The sequence below is a fragment of the Oncorhynchus masou genome, chromosome 20 (genome assembly GCF_036934945.1).
Source record: "Oncorhynchus masou masou isolate Uvic2021 chromosome 20, UVic_Omas_1.1, whole genome shotgun sequence".
Classification (NCBI taxonomy): Eukaryota; Metazoa; Chordata; class Actinopteri; order Salmoniformes; family Salmonidae; genus Oncorhynchus; species Oncorhynchus masou.
Window position 1 is genome coordinate 2,080,871 of NC_088231.1, and position 21,233 is coordinate 2,102,103.

Genomic DNA, 21,233 nt, shown 5'->3' on the forward strand with positions numbered 1-21,233 from the left:
GGGGACAATAAAATGTTAATTTCTCTACTGTGAACCGCCTCCAATGTCGTTTTAGAGAATTTGGCAGTACGTCCAACCGGCTTCACAACCGCAGAACACGTGTAACCAAGCTAGCTCAAGTCCTCCACATCTGGCTTCTTCACCTGTGGGATCGTCTGAGACCAGCCACCTGGACAGCTGATGAAACTGTGGGTTTGCATAACCGAAGAATTTCTGCACAAACTGTCAGAAACCATCACTGGGAAGCTCATCTGTGTGCTCATCGTATTCACCAGGGTCTTGACCGGTCTGCAGTTTGTCGCCATAACTGACTTCAGTGGGCAAATGCTCACCTTCGATGGCGACTGGCATGCTGGAGATGTGTGCTCTTCACGGATGAATCCTGGTTTCAACTGTACCGGGGCAGATGGCAGACGATGTATATGGCATCATGTGGACGAGCAGTTTGCTGATGTCAACATTGTGAACAGAGTTCCTCGTGGTGGTGGGGTTATGATATGGGCAGGTATAAGCCACAGACAATAAACACAATTGCATTTTATCGATGTCAATTTCAATGCACAGAGATACTGTGACGAGAGCCAGAGGCCCATTGTTGTGCCATTCATCCACCGCCATGACCGCATGATTATCAGCATGATAATACACAGCCCCATGTTGCAAGGATCTGTACACAATTCCTAAAAGCTGAAAATGTCCCAGTTCTTCCATGGCCTGCATACTCACCAGACATGTCACCCATTGAGCACGTTTGGGATGCTCTGGATCAACGTGTACGACAGCGTGTTCCAATGTCCAGCAACTTCGCACAGCCATTGGAGAGTAGTGGGTCAACATTCCACAGGCCACAATCAACAGCCTGAGCACCTCTATGCAAAGTAGATGCGTTGCGCTGCGTGAGGAAAATGTTGGTCACACCAGATGCTGACTGATCCACGCCCCTACCTTATTTTTTAAATGTATCTGTTACCAACAGATTGTAACGGTCGTCGTATGAAGGAGAAGAGGAGGACCAAAATGCAGCATGGTAAGTGTCCATATTGATCATTTATTATCATAAGAACACTAAACAAAATAACAACGAAGCATGAACGAAACGAAACAGTCATGTCTGGTGTAGACACAAAACTGAAAACAATCACCCACGAAACACAATAGAAAACAGGCTCCCTAAATATGGTTCTCAATCAGGGACAACGATTGACAGCTGCCTCTGATTGAGAACCATACCAGGCCAAACACAGAAATAGCAAATCATATAAAAACTAACATAGACAACCCACCCAACACACTCCCTGACCATACTAAAACAAAGACATAACAAAAGAACTAAGGTCAGAACGTGACACCAGAAGCATATCTGTATTCCCAGTCATGTAAAATCCATAGATTAGGGCCTAATGAATGTTTCAATTGACTGATTTCCTCATATGAACTGTAACTCAGTAAAATCTTTGAAATTGTTGCATGTTGCATTTATATTTTTGTTCCGTGTACATACATTCTTAAATTAGCTTTGCTGTTATCCAAATAACGCCCCAAATCGCCATTCATTTCCACATTTGCTTTGTCCATGGCGGAGTTAGTGCTTACAAAAAGAAGCCATTACTTTTTCTCTCCATAGTATGTCCTCTAATTTTTAAACGGTTAGCAGCAGCTGTCAATAATTAGAACAGAGAAAAAGCAATATCCTCCATTATGTTTTGTTAAAAGTGGAAGCCTACTTTTACCTCAGCAGACACCAAAGGCTGTTTGCGTTCTACCATTGAAGTGGAGTGGTACATATAATACATATAGTACAGATAATGGGCGCAAGAGTTTAAGATCTTCCAATAGGGTCCCTGAATCTTTTGACTTGCCCACTCTGTCATATTTTTGTTTATCATCCCTCAGTTACATAGCAAACCAAGTGTCAGGGCTACCATTTTGTTGTGGGCCTTTGTTTGAAAGGCTTTGAAGTTAGATAATTTCTTCTGATGTATTTTTAGCGGCATTCCATCGCGAGGCCATGAGAAAGGTGAACAGTATATACAGTGAATTAAATACTAATCTCTGGTCACCAGCAGCCTAATTGATCTTTCTCGCTTTCTCAGCCAGGTGAGATGGACATGTTATTATTAACATGAGCACAGGTCAGGTTGGAAGTGTTTTAGGAAGCATTGACTAGCTATAAAAGCCATAATTCCCATCATTATTACATACCGTCATCTCCATTCAACTGAAATGATGTCGGAGGAGGCCTGGTAGTCCAGGTCATATTTGGTCCCAGTCTGTTGGCGTACACAAAAGCTCTATCTCTGGGGAAAAATGACATAAGGCTTTTGACCAATGCCTTGTAATGACACCTGAGAATCCATTATCCCATCTGGGTAAAGAGTGAAGTCGCTCAAAGAATCATCGATTCAGAGTGTCTGGCAGCGAAGCAGGATTTGAAAGCAGTTGGATGCATTTTGCTGTTGACGTGTGGGTGGTGGATAGATGGATTACCTGGGGAGACCTGAATTTTTGCCTTTTAAAAAATCCAATAAGACTGTTTGGTAATCCCCACGGTACACACACATGTGATACACGGGCTCCTTTGGAGCTGGGCAGATAGGAGGGCAGGAGTAATCCTCCCAGTCTGACTGTTCATACATTCCAAATGGCACCCTATTCCCTATATAATGTGCCCAGCGAAAGTCTACAATCCGTTGCATAGTCTTCATATGTTGCTGCCTTTCTATCAGCTTGGCACAACTCTTAAGACAACATCTATCCATTGTTTTTTTGTCAACATTGCTTAGTATATTTGGTTGGGAATCATTGTCGGACAGCAATATGCGAGCCTTGTCTCAGATTTAAGTCAGGACTGAGGCTGGATCATTTAGGAACACTCAACACCTCTTGGAAAGCCTTTGGCATTAAATGTATGTAATTGTTCCGCTGAAAAATCAAACTATCCCAGGGTTAGGTATTCAGAAAACTGAGGCAGGGTTTCTTCTACCTTTTTACCTGGGCTTTGCTCCTTTCATTTTTCTTTTGATCCTGAAACTCGCTTTGCCGGTGACAAGCATACTCATAACATGATACTTCTACCACAAAACTTTACAATGCTCTTTCTGTATCTCTCTCTTTTTCTCTCACTATTTCTCTCTCTCATTGTTAGTAGCATCCTCTGGTTTTCCTCTAGTGTAACTTATTGTTAGTCACTTACCAACATTACCATGCAATATCAATCTTATGTCAGGGACGACATGCCCCAAGACCGTTCAGCTCTCCTACTGAATAATTCAAGATCCATTATCCAAATTGAAATGATCATTAACATTCAGTATTTATAACACAAGGTTTCTCCCCCGGTGTTAGTTTAAATCAACTGATGTTCGTTTTCTATTTGCTTCCAAGTGGTTATTGTGAGGTCTTGAGGGCATAATATGGTAATAGTGACAATAATATGAAAGAAAGGATAGACAGTTTATTTATTGTAGCTTCTGGGTGTGTAAATATATATTCTCTGGTTATTTGAGTAGACTGTATATTCAAATCAGTAGGTGTTCTGTAGGACTGAATTCAAAGGATTTGTAGCTTCTTTGGGTTGAGCCAGGGTGAATTAAATATGCTGTATTTGTTTTGGGCTTTTAAAGGATTTCATGTCCTTACCAGGACTTGTCTTGGTAATGAATTGATCCCACATTAAACAGTACATTTGGTTGACGTACAGTATTTTTAAACTCTTTTTTTGGTCTATTTTCTTGAACCTGTAATCAGCATGTCACGTTCATAAATGTCTGTCACAATGTCACTCAACGAGCAGAAAGTACTGTACAGTCTTTCACATCAGTTGCATTGATGTTTTTGAAAGAGCATTTCTCAGTACATTTTTTTTCTTTGAACAAATGAGCCTTTGAAACCAAAATTACAAAATTGGTCACTTGCTATTGAAGGCCTCAGGGAATGAGAGTTGGCTATTTATTTTCGTAGTTTAATTTAATAACCATTCTCTTAGTTCTCTTATGTGAGAAGGAAAGAAAAACATGAAAATGGACTGCATTGAACATTCCTCTCTTAAGAGTTTTCTAAACTCTACAAAACAGATGGCCTGGAAAGTGCTTATCTCAACAGAAGACTCATTTTGAGGTTTGAAAACACCCTTTAACTTACCCAGCTTAGAGTGATGAGGTTGGTGTTGTGTTTTACCGCGCAATCAGTGAACCCTATAACCACAAAGTCTCTTCCTTTCAGAGAGGATTGCGTGGAAAACACTTATTTCCGAACATTTCCATCAGAGTTCCGGAGGCATCGATAGAGGCCATTAGAAGAAACCCACTGGGCAAACACTGGTTGAATCATAGTTGGAGTGCCATGAGATGGGCGGTGTTTGGGACTGTTCCATTCTACAAGTCTCAAGCTCAAACAAGTGCACCTGAAGTTCTCTATTTGAAAGTTAACACATACTATTTGAACCCAGGTCTAGCAGGGAGAAGAAACAGAACCGCCAGGTCGTGAAAACCCTGTATGGGGTGTGTGTGCCTGCCTGCCTGCAAGGGGTCATACGGTCCAGATAACTGAGTCACCACCAACACGAATGATTGCTGACAGCAGGCGGTTGCTTCAGATTGCGTAAATGGGGAGGGCAAAAAAAATGGCAAATTGGGCGTAATCAACCCACCTCATCACCTACCTAATCAGACAGTTACTCTTTCTGCGGAACACATCGCTCCTTCCCTGCCACCCTACGGCGAGTGACACTTATGAGTAAATACATCCCACTGCTCTCCCTATGAATGAATGCATACCTGATCCATTCTTGATAGCTCCGCAGGCTTTTAGGTTGTATTTATTCTTGCTTGTTTTTGAGTCTCTACCTCCCCTGCTCTTCAATGTGTGTGCTCGAGTGTTGAGCGAGATGCCAGTTCATTTGCTTTTTACTAGGGTAGTCATTGGGATGAATGATGGTTAATTTGTGGTTCATTCAGCTGGTTCGGGGTTATACTGTCCTTGCCATTTAGTTTTGAGCTGCTGTGTGTGTGTGTGTGTCTGCGTGCGTGCGTGCACATTTGTATGCATTCTCATGTGTGTGTGTGCACTCGCATGTGTTTGTCGCTGTGACTGTGTCTCTTTTACCCAGTGGTCAATAGATCCCCTAGCTCTTTATTTTCATGGCGTACAGATCAATAACAGGGAACCAACCCACTTAACGCAGACCGACAGAATCCATATGGCCTTAGCTGTCCAGGCCAGCAGTAGTGTTACTAACACATTGTGTGACCTCTCTAGTCCCCTCCCCCCTCCCAATTAATGCTAAAACAGAATCCATATGGCCTTAGCTGACCAGGCCAGCAGTAGTGTTACTAACACATTGTGTGACCGCTCTAGTCCCCTCCCCCCCTCCCAATTAATGCTAAAACAGAATCCATATGGCCTTAGCTGACCAGGCCAGCAGTAGTGTTACTAACACATTGTGTGACCTCTCTAGTCCCCTCCCCCTCCCAATTAATGCTAAAACAGAATCCATATGGCCTTAGCTGTCCAGGCCAGCAGTAGTGTTACTAACACATTGTGTGACATCTCTAGTCCCCTCCCCCCTCCCAATTAATGCTAAAACAGAATCCATATGGCCTTAGCTGACCAGGCCAGCAGTAGTGTTACTAACACATTGTGTGACCTCTGTAGTCCCCTCCCCCTCCCAATTAATGCTAAAACAGAATCCATATGGCCTTAGCTGTCCAGGCCAGCAGTAGTGTTACTAACACATTGTGTCACATCTCTAGTCCCCTCCCCCCTCCCAATTAATTCTAAAACAGAATCCATATGGCCTTAGCTGTCCAGGCCAGCAGTAGTGTTACTAACACATTGTGTGACATCTCTAGTCCCCTCCCCCTCCCAATTAATGCTAAAACAGAATCCATATGGCCTTAGCTGTCCAGGCCAGCAGTAGTGTTACTAACACATTCTGCGACCTCTCTAGTTTTCTCCCACCCACAGGCTTTTGTTTTGTTGAGCTGTCCATTCATTTTAGCAACAAGTGTCCTCTAGCAAGGACATGTCTTTGCTCCTTGTCAGAGAACAACCACCCTCCATTTTTATCTTCACTTACTGACATGGAAAAGGAGAAAATAATTTAGTCTGTTTTTATCTATATTTCCTGATATTTAAAGTGTAAATGCTTCTTTAAGGCATGTGTTGCTGTTATTTGCTAGGAGTAACATTTCTTAATGTTAATACATTTCTTTCAGATTACAAATTGCAGATTGTCCTGGAACAATCTGAGATAAGTGATTGAAAATAGCAGTTGTCCGCTTATCTTACTAAAACTTAAAAACCCTGACTTATCATCTGCTGTTGTCACGTGTGCTCCCTCTCCGGCCTCTAGGTCACCAGCCTGCTCGTTATGGCGCACACCTGTCACCATCGTTACGCACACCTGCGTGTCATCAGACTCACCTGGACCCATCACTTCCCAGATTACCTTCCCTATATATGTCACTGCCTTTGGTTCCTTCCCCAGGCGTTATTGTTTTTGTGTCATTGCTGTGCGTTGTTTGTGGTTTCTTGTTTTGGATTGTTACTTTTTTATTTATTAAAATGCTCACTCCCTCAGTGCACTCGTTACAGCTGTCCTCAACTGGACAGAAGTAGTCGACTTTAAAGGGAATAGGGTGCCATTTGGTACACCAAGTTTGTCTGTGACATGATGACTACCTGACCATTGTTTCTATTGGTTATTATAGGACATGACCTCATGTAGCCACAGGCAATGACTGGCATTTTACGAGGTATGCTAGTATGGCTTCCTTATCCTCCCAAGAAACACTGAAAACAACACATTCCATGTACTGTCCTTTTGTACAATACCTTCGATATGCCAGCCAGACCTGGGTTTAAGTAGCATTTGTTTTCACTGAAGTACTTTGAGAGCTTGATTGGGCATTGCCAGGAGTGCCAAGTAGGTTAGGGTTTGCACTTTTGGAATTATGCCATTGGTTCCAATGGCTACATCAAGCCACACAAGCTCAATCAAGGACAGAAAGAAAACAAGTACTATCCACGTCATGGACAAGAGGTTTAAGATAAGATCGTCTTGCCTTGTTTCAATTATTGCGCAGGCATCCGTGAACTTTTCTGTCACTCCATATTGGCTGCCAGAAATAGAGATGAGGAACATTTTATTTTCATTTTCTCTCCGGGTTGTTTTCCTTCACTTCTTTTTGCTCTTTTGCTCTCTGCCTGTCTGGGCTCAGTCGTATGGTGTGCTCTGAACTTTGCTCTTCTGAGCCTCTGAGCTTTTATGAAAATCCCTTCTGTTGAATCACCCACTGTGAGAAGACAGCCGACTCTTTTCCCATGCTCGTCCACAGGTCCACTTGTTGCTGAGAGAGAGAGCGAGAGAGAGAGAGAGGCTACCTGAATCCACAATGCAACAGGACAGGGAAGATATTTCCAGAATAAAGAAATCTTTCTACCTAGATTAAGGTGACCAGATTTTTGAAATGAAAACCGGGGACATTTCCAGCTCGGCGGTCAATATATCATTAAAATATCCAATGTTATTATCTATGAAATAAAAAAGGGGGACAATTCCGGTTTCATGTATTTAGTCTAACAGGTACATTCTGATAGGCAGAGAAAACAACTATATTACAGAAACACTACAGACAAGACAGAACTGTCCGATCTGAACAGCCATTCAGTGGTCCTGTAGTCTGGGTAGAATAAGAGCAGAATAGAACATGAGCAAAATTGAAAAAACAGACAATAGTATGTGTGAAATACTTAACAACATAATAAAGAAATAAGACGATGATGAGGTTGGTACCTACATTGTATACTGATACCAACCTAATCTGTATATTTCTCAGAAGAATGTATTTCCTTCAGGATTGCTCTGTCTTTGGCCAGCTTCTCCATGAACTCCTACAACGGACGCTAAATCTAGCCAGGTTAGTGTGTGGGATGTCGTTCTCTTTGAAGTGGGTAACCACCGTGCTCCATCTCTGACTAAGCGGTGTCTCAGATGTTTTCCATTCTTCAAGCGATTCCCCCCTTTAGGAACTCTTGCAGACCAGTATCCTCGTCACACAATGCATCCTCATTTGATGGTCACATTGGGGCATTTTTCCTGCAGTGTGCCTGCTGCCTTCTGGATCTCTTTACGCTGAGGTTGCCTTTTTAAAAGGAGACAATGTAAATCTTTTAGGTTATCTGTGTGCTTTTCCCATGCTTGCAAGTAGTTCACAGCCGTAATGAAGAATGATTGGGATGTTTTGAGAAAGCTCTCTTTAGACATGGCTCCATTTTCCTCTAGCTCCCTCAGAAGTCCTCTGACCAAAACTGGAATGAAGTTCTCATCACGTCTTGCAGTCAATTTTGCCTCAATGTTTCTCAGAATTGCAGCTGACTCCACCACACAGCGGTCCTGGCCTTCAAGCATCTTGATCGTGTCACTGAATACGGTCAAGTTTCCATGGACAAAGGCCTGCCAAAGTTCAGTCAGTGGATCTTCGAAAATTGTTCGCAGGACAACAGGGCATTTGTCTTCAGAAATGAAAAAGGATTTCAATGGCACATACATTTTCAGCACTCTTTCTAGAGCAGGGAGCATGGACAGCCAGCGAACATTGCTGTGTCCTAAAATGTTATGGTACTCCTGGCCAACAATATCGCAAAAGCTCTTCAGTCTTTCTACTCTGATGGTGAAAATATGAAAATATCCAAATATCTTTGTGAGCAGGTACTCAACATCAAGGGGAATCATATCCAAAGCTGTTCTGGCCGTGTTATGAATGATGTGGGCAGGACAGCCTAAGCCAATCACCTCCCGCTGTAGAGCAGTTTGGTATTTGTGATGTCGGCAGAGAATGCCACAACTTTGTTTTCCAGCTTACATTTTTGGATGACCACCAGGACCTCAGCTGCAATTTCCTCTGCTGTTTCTCCTTTCAATTCAACAAAATCAAGCAGTCATATATCTTACAATATCTGACTACTATTGGCAGCAGCTTTACAATGTCCATGATTGGACGCATCAATGGACAGGGACACAAATTCAACCTGGTCTCGGTCCTGTGGTACCAAAGTAGTTGCCCATGGTGCTAACACGTTACTCACTATGGCTTCACATTGTGTCCTAGCACATGTAAACTTTGGCTCATAAAGCTTCCAGGTAAGTTGTGCCGTGCAGTCCATAGATCTGTAACTATGATTGTGTCGCATAGTGTGGGTATGCAGAGACACCCTCCTACACAGCTAAATCATATTCTTCTTGTGAAGGCTCTACCTTCTTGAAGAATATGGTGACAGAGGGCATACCAACACGGCCAATCAGGCAGGCTTTATGCTTTTTCGTCTGTTGATGTTCCACCACTGCCGATCTTCCCCCGCTGCCAATTGAAAAAGAGCAATTACAACGGGTGCAGTGAACCATTCTATCGTCTTGACCTGAGCATATAAATGGAAATCCTCTCATGTTGCCGTTTCTCAGAAAGAGCCATTGTACCTCTGTCTGCTCTTCTTTACTCTCTCTCTTCACTTTTTCTTCTCCTCCTCTTTTCTTCACTCGTCTTCCTGCTCTTTCTTCCTTTCCTTCTCTTTTATTACCTTTCCACCTCACTCTTCCACACTCTCCTCGCCTCCCTCTTATAATATATCCCATTTAGCAGACGCTTTTGTCCAAAGCGACTTACAAGTCGGCTGGGGCCACTACTTTTACATATGGGTGGCCCTAGCGGGAATCGAACCCACGACGCTTGGCGTTGCAAGCACCATGCTCTACCGACTGAGCCACACAGGACCTCTTTTTATGCATATTTTTCCTTCTCCTTCCTCTCCAATCTTTAATAATAAATAGTACACTATTAGATCAAAGACTTTGGTGAACAGATTCCCATTGCTTGCCTCATTTTTGTATTTTATCTCGAAAACATCGTTTGGAATAATAAATAGTCAGGCTCTGCAATCATATCTTTACCTTTCCTCCTCTCTCTTTCACTCTTCTTCCTATCCAGTCTTCCCCCTCTCCACTCTAACAGAAAACATTATGCTAATGTTATCCATGAAGATTTCGAAATATATTTTCACACACTACTTAAAATGCCAAACCATTAAAATTTGTAATCTACAAATAAATATTATCAGAATTATGCATTAATTTAATATAATCATATTTTCAAAATAGCCCGTCCACTGCATGTTTCCATGTGACCGTTTTTTAACCTAGCTACCATGAAAGTAGCTAGATAATGTTAACTTAGTCAACATAGCTAATGCTAGCTAGCAAAACCTATTTAAAACCTTATAAAGCAGATCATCTATCTATATAATAAATTGTGACATAATAACATCATTAGCTACTATCGCAAACAATTGTACCTGGCTTGAATAGACGTTTGTGGTGATGTGGCTAAACTTCACACTTTCTAGCTTCTGGCTGAGTTCTCCACAGCAGTTTTCTCGAAAACTAGCGCGAGCAAGTAGTCAGTAGAAGAGATAATGAAGCTGCTATAGCTAGCAGCTCCCTCTGCTGGACAAAACAAGCACAACGTGATTGAGACATCAACCGGTAGGCTTTTGCTGCCTGTTCTTTCTTGCCACGTAAAATATTATTTCACTTTGCAGGCTGTTTTTAACGCACAGTTAAAAACGGGGACATTTCCGGGGACAGCTCCAGCCAGGGACAGGCCACCAAAAACCGGGACTGTCCCCGGTAAACGGGGACGTCTGGTCACCCTAACCTAGATGCTTTGGATATTCAACAGTTTTCAGTATTATTTTTAATTTGACAGTGACATTGTTGCTTTTGTACCATACATTTGCTCATCCTTCTATTTGGCATTAACACTGATCTAGTAAGTCTTTAGGTGTAGATTTTCCTTGCTGTTATTACGTTTTTGAGTAAGTCCATTCAACCTTGAACATGACCATATTTGCTTTTGCGATAACTCCTACCACCATCTAGCATCCACACCATTGTGCAGCCTACCTACACAAAGCTAAGGGCTTAATCCCAAATTGCTCCCTATTTAACCTAACTCATAGGGTTAGCCTAACCTAACCCATATATAGTAGTGCACTACTGTATAGAGAAGATGGTGACATTTGGGACAAATCCAAGCTCTCTCTTCAGAAGCGAAGCCATGTCCTGGGGATTCAAGGGGTAACTAAAATCAAAGAAGACAAAAGGAGCGGAAGTCTTTTCTCAGCTTTCCTGCCAGTCTCTCGGTAGGCCAAATGGTCAGCTTCCATTTCTTTAATCTTCGGGGCCACAGGTCCTTTTGAGGGGAAGAGAGATATGTGCAATCAAAATAGCAGTCTTTCCGCAATGGACACACAGACACACACAAGCTCTGTTATTCTCTCCTGACTATCGGATCTGCCGCCCACCTGGAGCAAAGATCACCCCTTCCTGTGAAGAGGATCGACCCTGAAAAGCGTCTTCTGTTTCTGAAATACTTCGGGGACTGTGGTGCAGACTACAGAATACCACCAACTGGTGATAAGAGACTGAAAGCTGGAGTTCACTTCTTCCCATTTCAAACCTGATGTTGATGTGTCTTTCAGAAACGGTGTTTTCGTCACCAGTTTCTCCCTGATGGAAAATTAAGGTTTAAATGGCTGATGTGTGTGGCGTTAAAATTGGTTGGTTTTTGCTTCATCTTTGAGCAAAGGACCTGGATCTGGAGTGGGGGTTTTTAAGCAAGAAAGGCATTTTGATATCTAACCAACACTGACATACAGTGTCAAGAAAAAGTATATGTGAACACTTTGGAATTATCTGGATTTCTGTGTAAATTGGTCATCAAATTTGATTTGATCTTCATCTAAATCTCAACAATAGACAAACAAAGTCTGCTTAAAGTAATAACACACAAATTGATGTATTTTTCTTGTCTATATTGAATACATAATTTCAACATTCACAGTGTAGGTTAGAAAAAGTATATGTGAACCCCAAAGCTAATGACTTCTCCAAAAGCTAATTGGAGACAGGAGTCAGCTAACCTGGAGTCCAATCAATGAGACAGGATTGGAGATGTTGGTTAAAGCTGACTTGCCCTATAAAAACACAAATTTGAGTTTGTTATTCACAAGAAGCATTGCCTGATGTGAATCATGCCTCGAACAAAAGAGATCGCAGAAGACCTAAGATTAAGAATTGTTGACTTGCATAAAGCTAGAAAGGGTTACAAAAGTATCTCTAAAAGCCTTGATGTCCATCAGTCCACGGTAAGACAAATCGTCTATAAATGGAGAAAGTTCAGCACTGTTGCTACTCTCCCTAGGAGTGGCTGTCCTGCAAAGATGACTGCAAGAGCACAGTGCAGAATGCTCAATGAGGTTAAGAAGAATCCTAGTGTCAGCTTAAGACATACAGAAATCTCTGGAACATGCTAACATTTCTGTTGACGAGTCTACGATACGTAAAACATCAAACAAGAATGGTGTTCATGGGAGGACACCACGGAAGAAGCCACTGCTATCCAAAAAAAACATTGCTGCACATCTGAAGTTTGCAAAAGTGCATCTGGATGTTCCACAGCGCTACTGGCAAAATATTCTGTGGACAGATGAAACTACAGTTGAGTTGTTTGGAAGGAACACACAACACTGTGTGGAGAAAAAAAGGCACAGCACACAAACATCAAAACCTCATACCAACTGTAAAGTATGGTGGAGGGAGCATCATGGTTTGGGGCTGCTTTACTGCCTCAGGGCCTGGACAGCTTGCTATCATCGATGGAAAAATGAATTCCCAAGTTTATCAAGACATTTTGCAGGAGAATGTTAGGCTATCTGTCCACCAATTGAAGTTGGGTGACGCAACAGGACAACGACCCAAAACACAGAAGTAAATCAACAACAGAATGGCTTCAACAGAAGAAAATACGCCTTCTGTACTGGCCCAGTCCTGACCTCAAACCGATTTGAGATGCTGTGGCATGACCTCGAGAGCAATTCACAACAGACAACCCAAGAATATTGCTGAACTGAAACAGTTCTGTAAAGAAGAATGGTCCAATATTCCACTTGACCGTTGTGCAGATCTAATCCGCAACTACAGAACATGTTTCGTTATTGCTGCCAAAGGAGGGTCAACCAGTTAATAAATCCAAGGGTTCACATACTTTTTCCACCCTGCACTGGGAATGTTTACACAGTGTGTTCAATAAAGACATGAAAATGTATTGTTTGTGTGTTATTAGTTTAAGCATACTGTGTTTGTCTATTGTTGTGACCTAGATGAAGATCAGATCAAATTTGATGCTGAATTTATGCAGAAATTCAGGTATTTACAAAGGGTTCGTACTTTTTCTTGCCACTGTATATCTACAGTAACATACAGTAACATACAGCTCTTACCAGGCTCACTAAAGCACACACACTCATTAAAGCCAATGCAGCTAGGTGATGTGGAAGAAGGAAGCAGGCTGAAGCTTCATTTATCTTCTCCAAAGGAAGGAGAGACAGCTCTCTTTGCTCTCCCTTGAATAATAACTGCAGAGCGCACTTCACAACCTAATTAGCATCAGTTGTCTGGCTGATCGAGTGGCAGGAGAATTTGCCTCTTTATCAGCAGACGCCACACAGTGTCCAGACAGCTCGCCTCACAGGGTTGAACGGGAATTGAACTAATGTTACACCCCCCCCCACCTCACCTCCCTCCGTCACCCCCAGGTGGTCAAGATGATGATCATCGTGGTGGTGACCTTCGCTCTCTGCTGGCTGCCGTACCACGTCTACTTCATCGTGACGGGCCTCAACAAGGCTCTGATGAGGTGGAAGTCCATCCAGCAGGTCTACCTGTCAGTGATGTGGCTGGCCATGAGCTCCACCATGTACAATCCCATCATCTACTGCTGCCTCAACAGCAGGTAAGGAGAATACACACATGTGCACACAGGGAGACCGCTAAGGCAAGCAGAAATGGGAGCATTCACGGGCGGAGGCACATACACACACACATACATACCCACATAGCTATATTTTCATGGTCGATGGTTGAAAAGGGCATGGAAAGTATATTTATGCTGTTGGCCTGCCTCTGTATAGGTTCATAACAATCTTTGAAAAACAACTAAGGTGCATTAGAATCTCCTATATGAATATCCTGTAATCCTCTGAACAGAGCACACGAGAGATGTGCTTCAACAAAGGTCCAGGCAATGGCAACCCTGATAACAGTTCCTTTTGTGATGTTCATGCCCTCTTGAAAATGCAAAAAAATAAAATACCACATTAGTTATTTTAGGACTGAGGCTTGGGAGTAAAGCTACTCCAAGGACATCACTGAGAAATGCTGAAAGAGACCTGGAAATCAAAGCATCATTTCAATTGGTTACCATTGCATGCTTTCAGAACATGTTCTTTTAAGCCACTCAGTGCTTAAGGTGGGTCGTTCGGTACCTGTGTGACTCATTCTTTCTGCAAACAGGAACTATGCAGGTACAGAACCTGGAGGTATGACGTCGGGTGTAGTCATATAAGACCCTTGTGTACACAAACACTCCCACAAACCTACACATACGTGCTGTATCTGTATTTCCATGGTCAATTAGTCCGAATGGCATGAAAAGAGCATAGAAATTGTGTATCCATCTTGACATGCTCTATGCCTTAGTCTGTCCTTTGCCTGGCCTCGGAAATCTCATAACCATATTAAAGACAGAGCAAGACCTTGAAGAAACTTCAGTGCTCTGAATCCAGACTCTGAGCGTTGATGAACGCTAGTTTGTGAATGAAGCTCCCCAGTGCACTTAGGTTCATACAGGCAATTATCTAAAGTACATAGCGCTCTTACCATCGACACAATCAGGCTATTCAGGAAGGATGTGCTGTGTGGTTGCTTGTGTGGTAGCGATGTGATGTGAATATATAAAAACAACATAAGTAAATATTTCTTGGCTATTATAAGTAAATATGGTTCGAGCCAAAATCTCCAGTTTTGGTAGAGTTTGAAGTATATCCCTGGACAGAACTCTATATTACAAATGTTTTATTTTATGTATTTATTTAAGTACTGTATTTTGTTGTTTATTATCTGGGTCATTAGTTGATTTTAAATTGATGGAGAACACAGGGCTGTGTATGTTGCAGTCGATTAGGTTTAGTTTCCTGTTTCCTAATTGTTTATTTGTTGCTGTGTGCTTTCGGTTGATGTGTAATGTCATTATACAACTCTCTCTTCAACCTCACTGCACTGTACACATTAGTATGTCATTTGTTTACTGCTGCCTTATGAAAATCAGATCATTATATGAAACCTGGACTGTGTTCAGTAGGTAGAAAACGTTCTGAAACGTAGTGACACAGGTGCTGTGCTGTGCTACTCGTCCAATAAGAACACAGAATCTCCTTTTCTGTTTGAAAACATTTTTCAAACAGCGTGTCCTTTGAACACGATCCCGTTCGCAAAATCAAATCTCATTCACCCCCCCCCCCCTCTCTATTCGCCTTCCCCCCCCCCAGGTTCCGGGCTGGCTTCAAGCGGGCGTTCCGCTGGTGCCCCTTCGTCCAGGTGTCCAGCTATGATGAGCTGGAGCTGAGGGCCACCCGTCTCCATCCGGCCCGCCAGAGCAGCATGTACACCCTGTCCCGCATGGATACCTCCGTGGTAGTGGTGTATGACCCTGTAGACGGAACAAACAACCAGAACCAGGCCAGGAAGAAGAGCTACGTCAACCAGAGAATGGAAAATGGGCTTGGTTGCAATGGGAACGGGGCCAAAGCTAAGGCAGGCTGCGCCCCCAATGCTGAGGCTGAGGACTTCTCCTAAAGGAGGGCATACTGGATGCAGACACACACTGTCAGGCATGAGCAAACACACAGGCATGTGTGTACAGTACATGCAAAGACGGGTAGACATTGCAAACATACATACACGCTGTCCCTGTCAATACACACACATGCAAACACACACTATTCAAAGAGTTCAGAGAATATCGCTGAAAACACATTTTAGATGAGAAGCAGGAATTAATTGTCAAATATAACCATCAGATAGCATATTGTTGTTCGGTCTGTAATACTATGAAAATCACTGAAGTGTACTGTATATAAAAACATCCATAAGAAAAAAAGATTTACAAAAAATGCCTGGCCAAGTAACATCCTGAATGCAATGGCTACTGAGTGTTTAAAACATGATGAACACCTGCTCTTTCCATGACAGACTGACCAGGAGAATCCCTTACTGATCTACTTCAATCAGTGTAGATGAAGGGGAGGAGAAAGGTCAAAGAAGGATTTTGCTGGGGTTTTCTCAACGTTTCCTGTGTGTATCAAGAATGGTCCACCACCCAAAGGACATCCAGCCAACTTGACACAACCGTGGGAAGCATTGGAGTCAACATGGGCCACCATCCCTGTAGAATGCGTTCGACACCTAGATTCCATGCCCTGATGAATTGAGGCAATTCAATATTAGGAAGGTGTTCTTGATGTTTTGTACACTCAGCTCCAAAAGTATTTGGCCAGTGAAAATGTGTTTGCTGTTTTGGCTCTGTACACCAGCACTTTGGATTTTAAATGATATGAGGTTAACGTGCAGATTGTCAACTTTAATTTGTTGGGTATTTTCATTCATATCGAGTGAACCATTGAGACATTACAGCACTTTTAGATTCTCTCTGCTACAGTAGATACCAGAGAGAAAACATTTTCTGGAGCAACCTATATCATTAGGTAGTGTGTCCATAGCTACCATTTGTAGCAGTGGGTTTTAGCTGTAGTCTTATGTGATGTATAGAATGACTGGTCCCATTTTAAACAAACTACAACTTACAAAGCCTTCATATAGCATACTAAAGTGCAGACTGTCAGCTTTAATTTGAGGGTATTTCCATCCATATTGGGTGAACTGTTTAGAAATGACAGCACTGTTTGATTATGCACGAATTCCATAACCCCTCAAAAATGCTAACCTCCCCGGTTATTGTAATAGTGAGATGTTAGCATGTCTTGGGGGTATGATATAAAATGCTAACCTCCCCTGTTATTGTAATGGTGAGAGGTTAGCATGTCTTGGAGGTATGCTAACCTTCCCTGTTATTGTAATGGTGAGAGGTTAGCATGTCTTGGGAATATGATATTTATGCTTCTCTTAACTTTGTCACTCCTCGTTATTCACGATTCATTCAGGATTATCCATAATCAATGGTAGCATCCAGATTCACGGTGAAGTGTTTAGAAACGTGTTCTTATTGACGATAAAAGGGACTCCAAATGGACACGATATTATTACATTGGGCACAAAACAATCTGAAATACCACCGAAACAGCCTCATCTCTATAGAGCTGCTGCCTATGCCGTCTGACAAAATCACTATTTTGTAGTTCTTCAACGTAAATGAGGCATACTTTTATGACTGCTGAATACCAACTATCAATCACTTAGATCATCTATTTTCAGGTAGATACCTCCGAAGCAACAGCTACTCTCTATATCCCCTCATGATTGCACATTCTTCTCTGTCTTCAGTAGCAGGCTTAAAAGAAACACAGTGGACAAGTAGATGAGCAATGGCTTATGGTCATTGTAGTTAATCACCACCTTTTATGCACTAAACTATGTTGAATATTGGCATGTTGGAAACTACAACTCCCTACTCAATGTGCACATTGAGCTCACAGAAAACCTCAGAAATAAATGGAATTCAAATAATTGAACTGACTTTGGTCAATTAGTGGTTTTAGAAACTGAAAAATAATCTACATTTCAGTTAATTGCTCAGCACTACAAATACTAAACTTGTAAGTACATTTTTCCCACTGCTTTTGGTCCCCTAAAATGGGAGGAGTATGTACTGTACAAGAAGTGCTGTAATTCCTAAACAATTCACCTGATATAGATGCACATACCCCCAAATTAAAGCTGACAGACTGAATTTTAACGACATTGTCATTGTATCATTTCAAATCCAAAGTGCTGGCGTACACAGCCAAAACAGCAAAAAATGTGTCCCTGTCCCAATACTTTTAGAGCTCACTGTATATAACATATTGTATATTATAAAATACTGTATAGATTTGAAACAATGTACAGAGTTCATGTGAAGAGCGACAGCATGCTACGTCATCAACGTATTGTTTACGCAATAATGTTGGCCAGTATTCCATTTTACAATGATGTGCTGGGGGGAAACAGGCAGAATACATGGCTCACTGACGACGGTTCTTCTGTATGCAGGTTCCGCATTGAGCTGAATGATCCTTTCTCATCACATATACACACACACACACACACACACACACACACACACACACACACACACACACACACACACACACACACACACACACACACACACACACACACACACACACACACACACACACACACACACACACACACACACACACACACACATACACACATACACACACACACACACATACACACACACACACACACACACACACACACACACACACACACACACACACACACACACACACACACACACACACACACACACACACTCAGCACGATGGGAGATTTACAATTAACATGCCATGGAGGGGCCCATAAAATACACACGGACACCTCGGGGTACACCTACACATTCCCTCCTTTGATCTTTTGCTTACGGAGCTATGATTGAAACACTGGGCTTGCCGTGTTAGTTTCTGGGTCATGCTACTGTAAACTGTATAGGCTAGACTACCGTGTGCCAGATCCTCATGTGCCGCTCTAACATCAGCACATTTGATTGACCTGTGTTTAAGATATAGGCTTGCTAGATACCAGAGAGAGAACATTTTCTGGAGCAACCGATATCCTTACAGTAGTGTGTCCGTAGTTACCATTTGTGGCAGTGGCTTTTAGCTGTAGTCTTACGTCATGCATAGAATGACTGGTCCCAGTTTAAACAAACTGCAACTTTTATGAAGGCTTCATATGGCATACATACGGTCTTTGTAAGTACGGCACAGATTCTACGGCACGGCACAGACTGTCAAGTCTTATGTCATGTAGTTACATCCTGTATAGAATGACCAAAGTATCCGTCTATCCCTCCATTATGCCCCAGTTGTAACCTCTTTAGCCACTTAGTGATTTCCAATGGAAAAAACTGTTGACTAAACGCGCCAGTAAGAAATATCTTTGTTCATTGAGTTTTGATGGCATGCCATCGCTGCAGTGAATCTGGTTTGATTACCAAATGGTCCCTCAACTTTTTTTCCCATAGTCCCGTGCGTGTGCAAGTGCGTGTCCTTGTGTGTGAGTGCATGTGAGAGTGCACGTTTGTGTGTGTGTGCGTGTTAGGTGTTAGTGTGTATGCACATTGTTTTTCCTCCATAGTCCTACATGGTCAACATTAGGCCACCATTGGCAACAAAGCAAACTAACGACCACACAAATGTGCACATAAATAACTAGCTAATTGTTTATTTAAAGCGGCGTCATTGATCTGAATCCGAATGCTTAGAACAGCGTAAGTAGATGCCTATTTGTTACTGCTAATGTTTTAAAGCAGTGTCCATGTTTTTCTATGTTTGGGTAGCTTTGTGTTTGATACACGCTTTCAAATAGGAAAACACGTGCAGGGAAAAGTGATGTGGAATGAAAGTAGCAGATGACGATGCTCGTCTTTGTTTTGTAGCTGCCCACCTCCTTTTATTTTGCCTTCATATTCCCATTGAGAATAACATCACCACCTGCATTGTACGTACATATAGTACTGTAGCTTTGAAAGAAATGGCCACAATGAGGTTTTTATACGATCACAGTGTTTAGATGTGTGTGTGTGTGTGTGTGTGTGTGTGTGTGTGTGTGTGTGTGTGTGTGTGTGTGTGTGTGTGTGTGTGTGTGTGTGTGTGTGTGTGTGTGTGTGTGTGTGTGTGTGTGTGTGTGTGTGCGCGTGTGTGTGTGTGTGTGCTTGCGCGTGCGTGCATGTGCCCACGGAGCAGAGTTTTCATGATCACAGTGTGTGTGTGTGTGTGTGTGTGTGTGTGTGTGTGTGTGTGTGTGTGTGTGTGTGTGTGTGTGTGCGTCCACAGTACAGTGGTTATATATAACCACAGTGTTTAGAATCTAGATGTCAGGTAAACCCTTGGACCATCAATTAGAGGGGTGGTATTTCTCCCCTGTGTGTGTGTGTGCTTGCGTGCATGTACTATATATATGTGTGTGTGTGTAATCCTTCTGGGTTTAAATCAAGTGCTGGCACTAGCACCAGGCGTCTCTTTAGCCTTTGTCTTGTTTGGCTCGACACTCCAACAAGAGAATAACCACTATTTGGTTTAGGGTATTTCTTCCCCTGACCAACGAGCCGTGTTCTACCCAATAGCCCAGCGCAGTATAAAGACATTACATACCATAGCTCAGGTTCCACGGCTGTCTGATAGGGGGTCTCTAGGGGGTCTTCTGCCAACTCCCTCATGGGGCAAAGATGATTCAAAGCCTGATGCACCGGTCTTACCTTGGCCCCCCAAGGCCCTTGTAGCCGGTGAAGTGTTGTATTTTGTCACAGTTTGAATTGAAATGTAATGGTTTTTTTTCTCCAGATGACAGACTACCCACCTGTGGCCCTCAGCTTGACTTAAAGATAACATGAAAATAACAGCTGTGTGGATGAAGAAGAAAAAAACAGCCGGTAGTAAAGGGAACAAACTGTACGCACAACGAGTCACATCCAATAGCGTTATCAAATATCAGTGGGGTTGCATCGCTGTGACAGGCTGCTTCACAAGTGATGGAATGTAGTTATTTAGTTTAATACTTGAGCATGATACCTCATTTTAAAGCAGTGCATTTATGCAATAAAATGTGAGGATTGGAGTCATTATAGAAAATGCTATGGTGATATAGAGGCAGGAATTTGGCACGATGTTGTAATGGCAGTGAGCAGGTTAATCGAACGATATTAAGAGCATTATAACTTTGATCAAAGATATTTTCTAGATGTTCTTTTCGTGACACGCACTTTCATGTGCTTGTTTTGATATGAGCTAATGTGACCATTCGATTTGATAGGGATGTGAATGCATATATTACAGTGAGATCAGGCTAGATTCAGTTTAATATCGCCATTCATCTTCTCTGCGAGGATTCCTTCCAATGTTTCCCTAGACCTGAAGTTAACACGGTCTTACCAGAATATGTGAAGATAGTGACGTTAAACCATTGTAGTTATATGCCACTTAAGCTTTTGTATTAGTTGTAATATCACTTACAATGACATGACTTACCTAATCTGATGTATTGCTTGTGGGTCACTTATTGTTCTAATGTCATTGTAAAGACGCATTGTCTAAGA

The 21,233-nt window shown here is 42.3% G+C and overlaps 1 protein-coding gene across 1 annotated transcript in view; it reads left to right on the forward strand.

The window, feature by feature from the left end:
• LOC135506688 (neuromedin-K receptor-like) overlaps positions 1-19,937 on the forward strand; it is a 38,822-nt gene extending 18,885 nt beyond the window's left edge. The window contains exons 4-5 of the mRNA XM_064926012.1: positions 13,651-13,847; positions 15,442-19,937. Coding sequence (XP_064782084.1) covers positions 13,651-13,847; positions 15,442-15,748 — 504 coding nt within the window. The 3' untranslated portion in view covers positions 15,749-19,937. The remainder of the gene's footprint in view (positions 1-13,650; positions 13,848-15,441) is intronic.
• Positions 19,938-21,233: the final 1,296 nt, after the last annotated feature.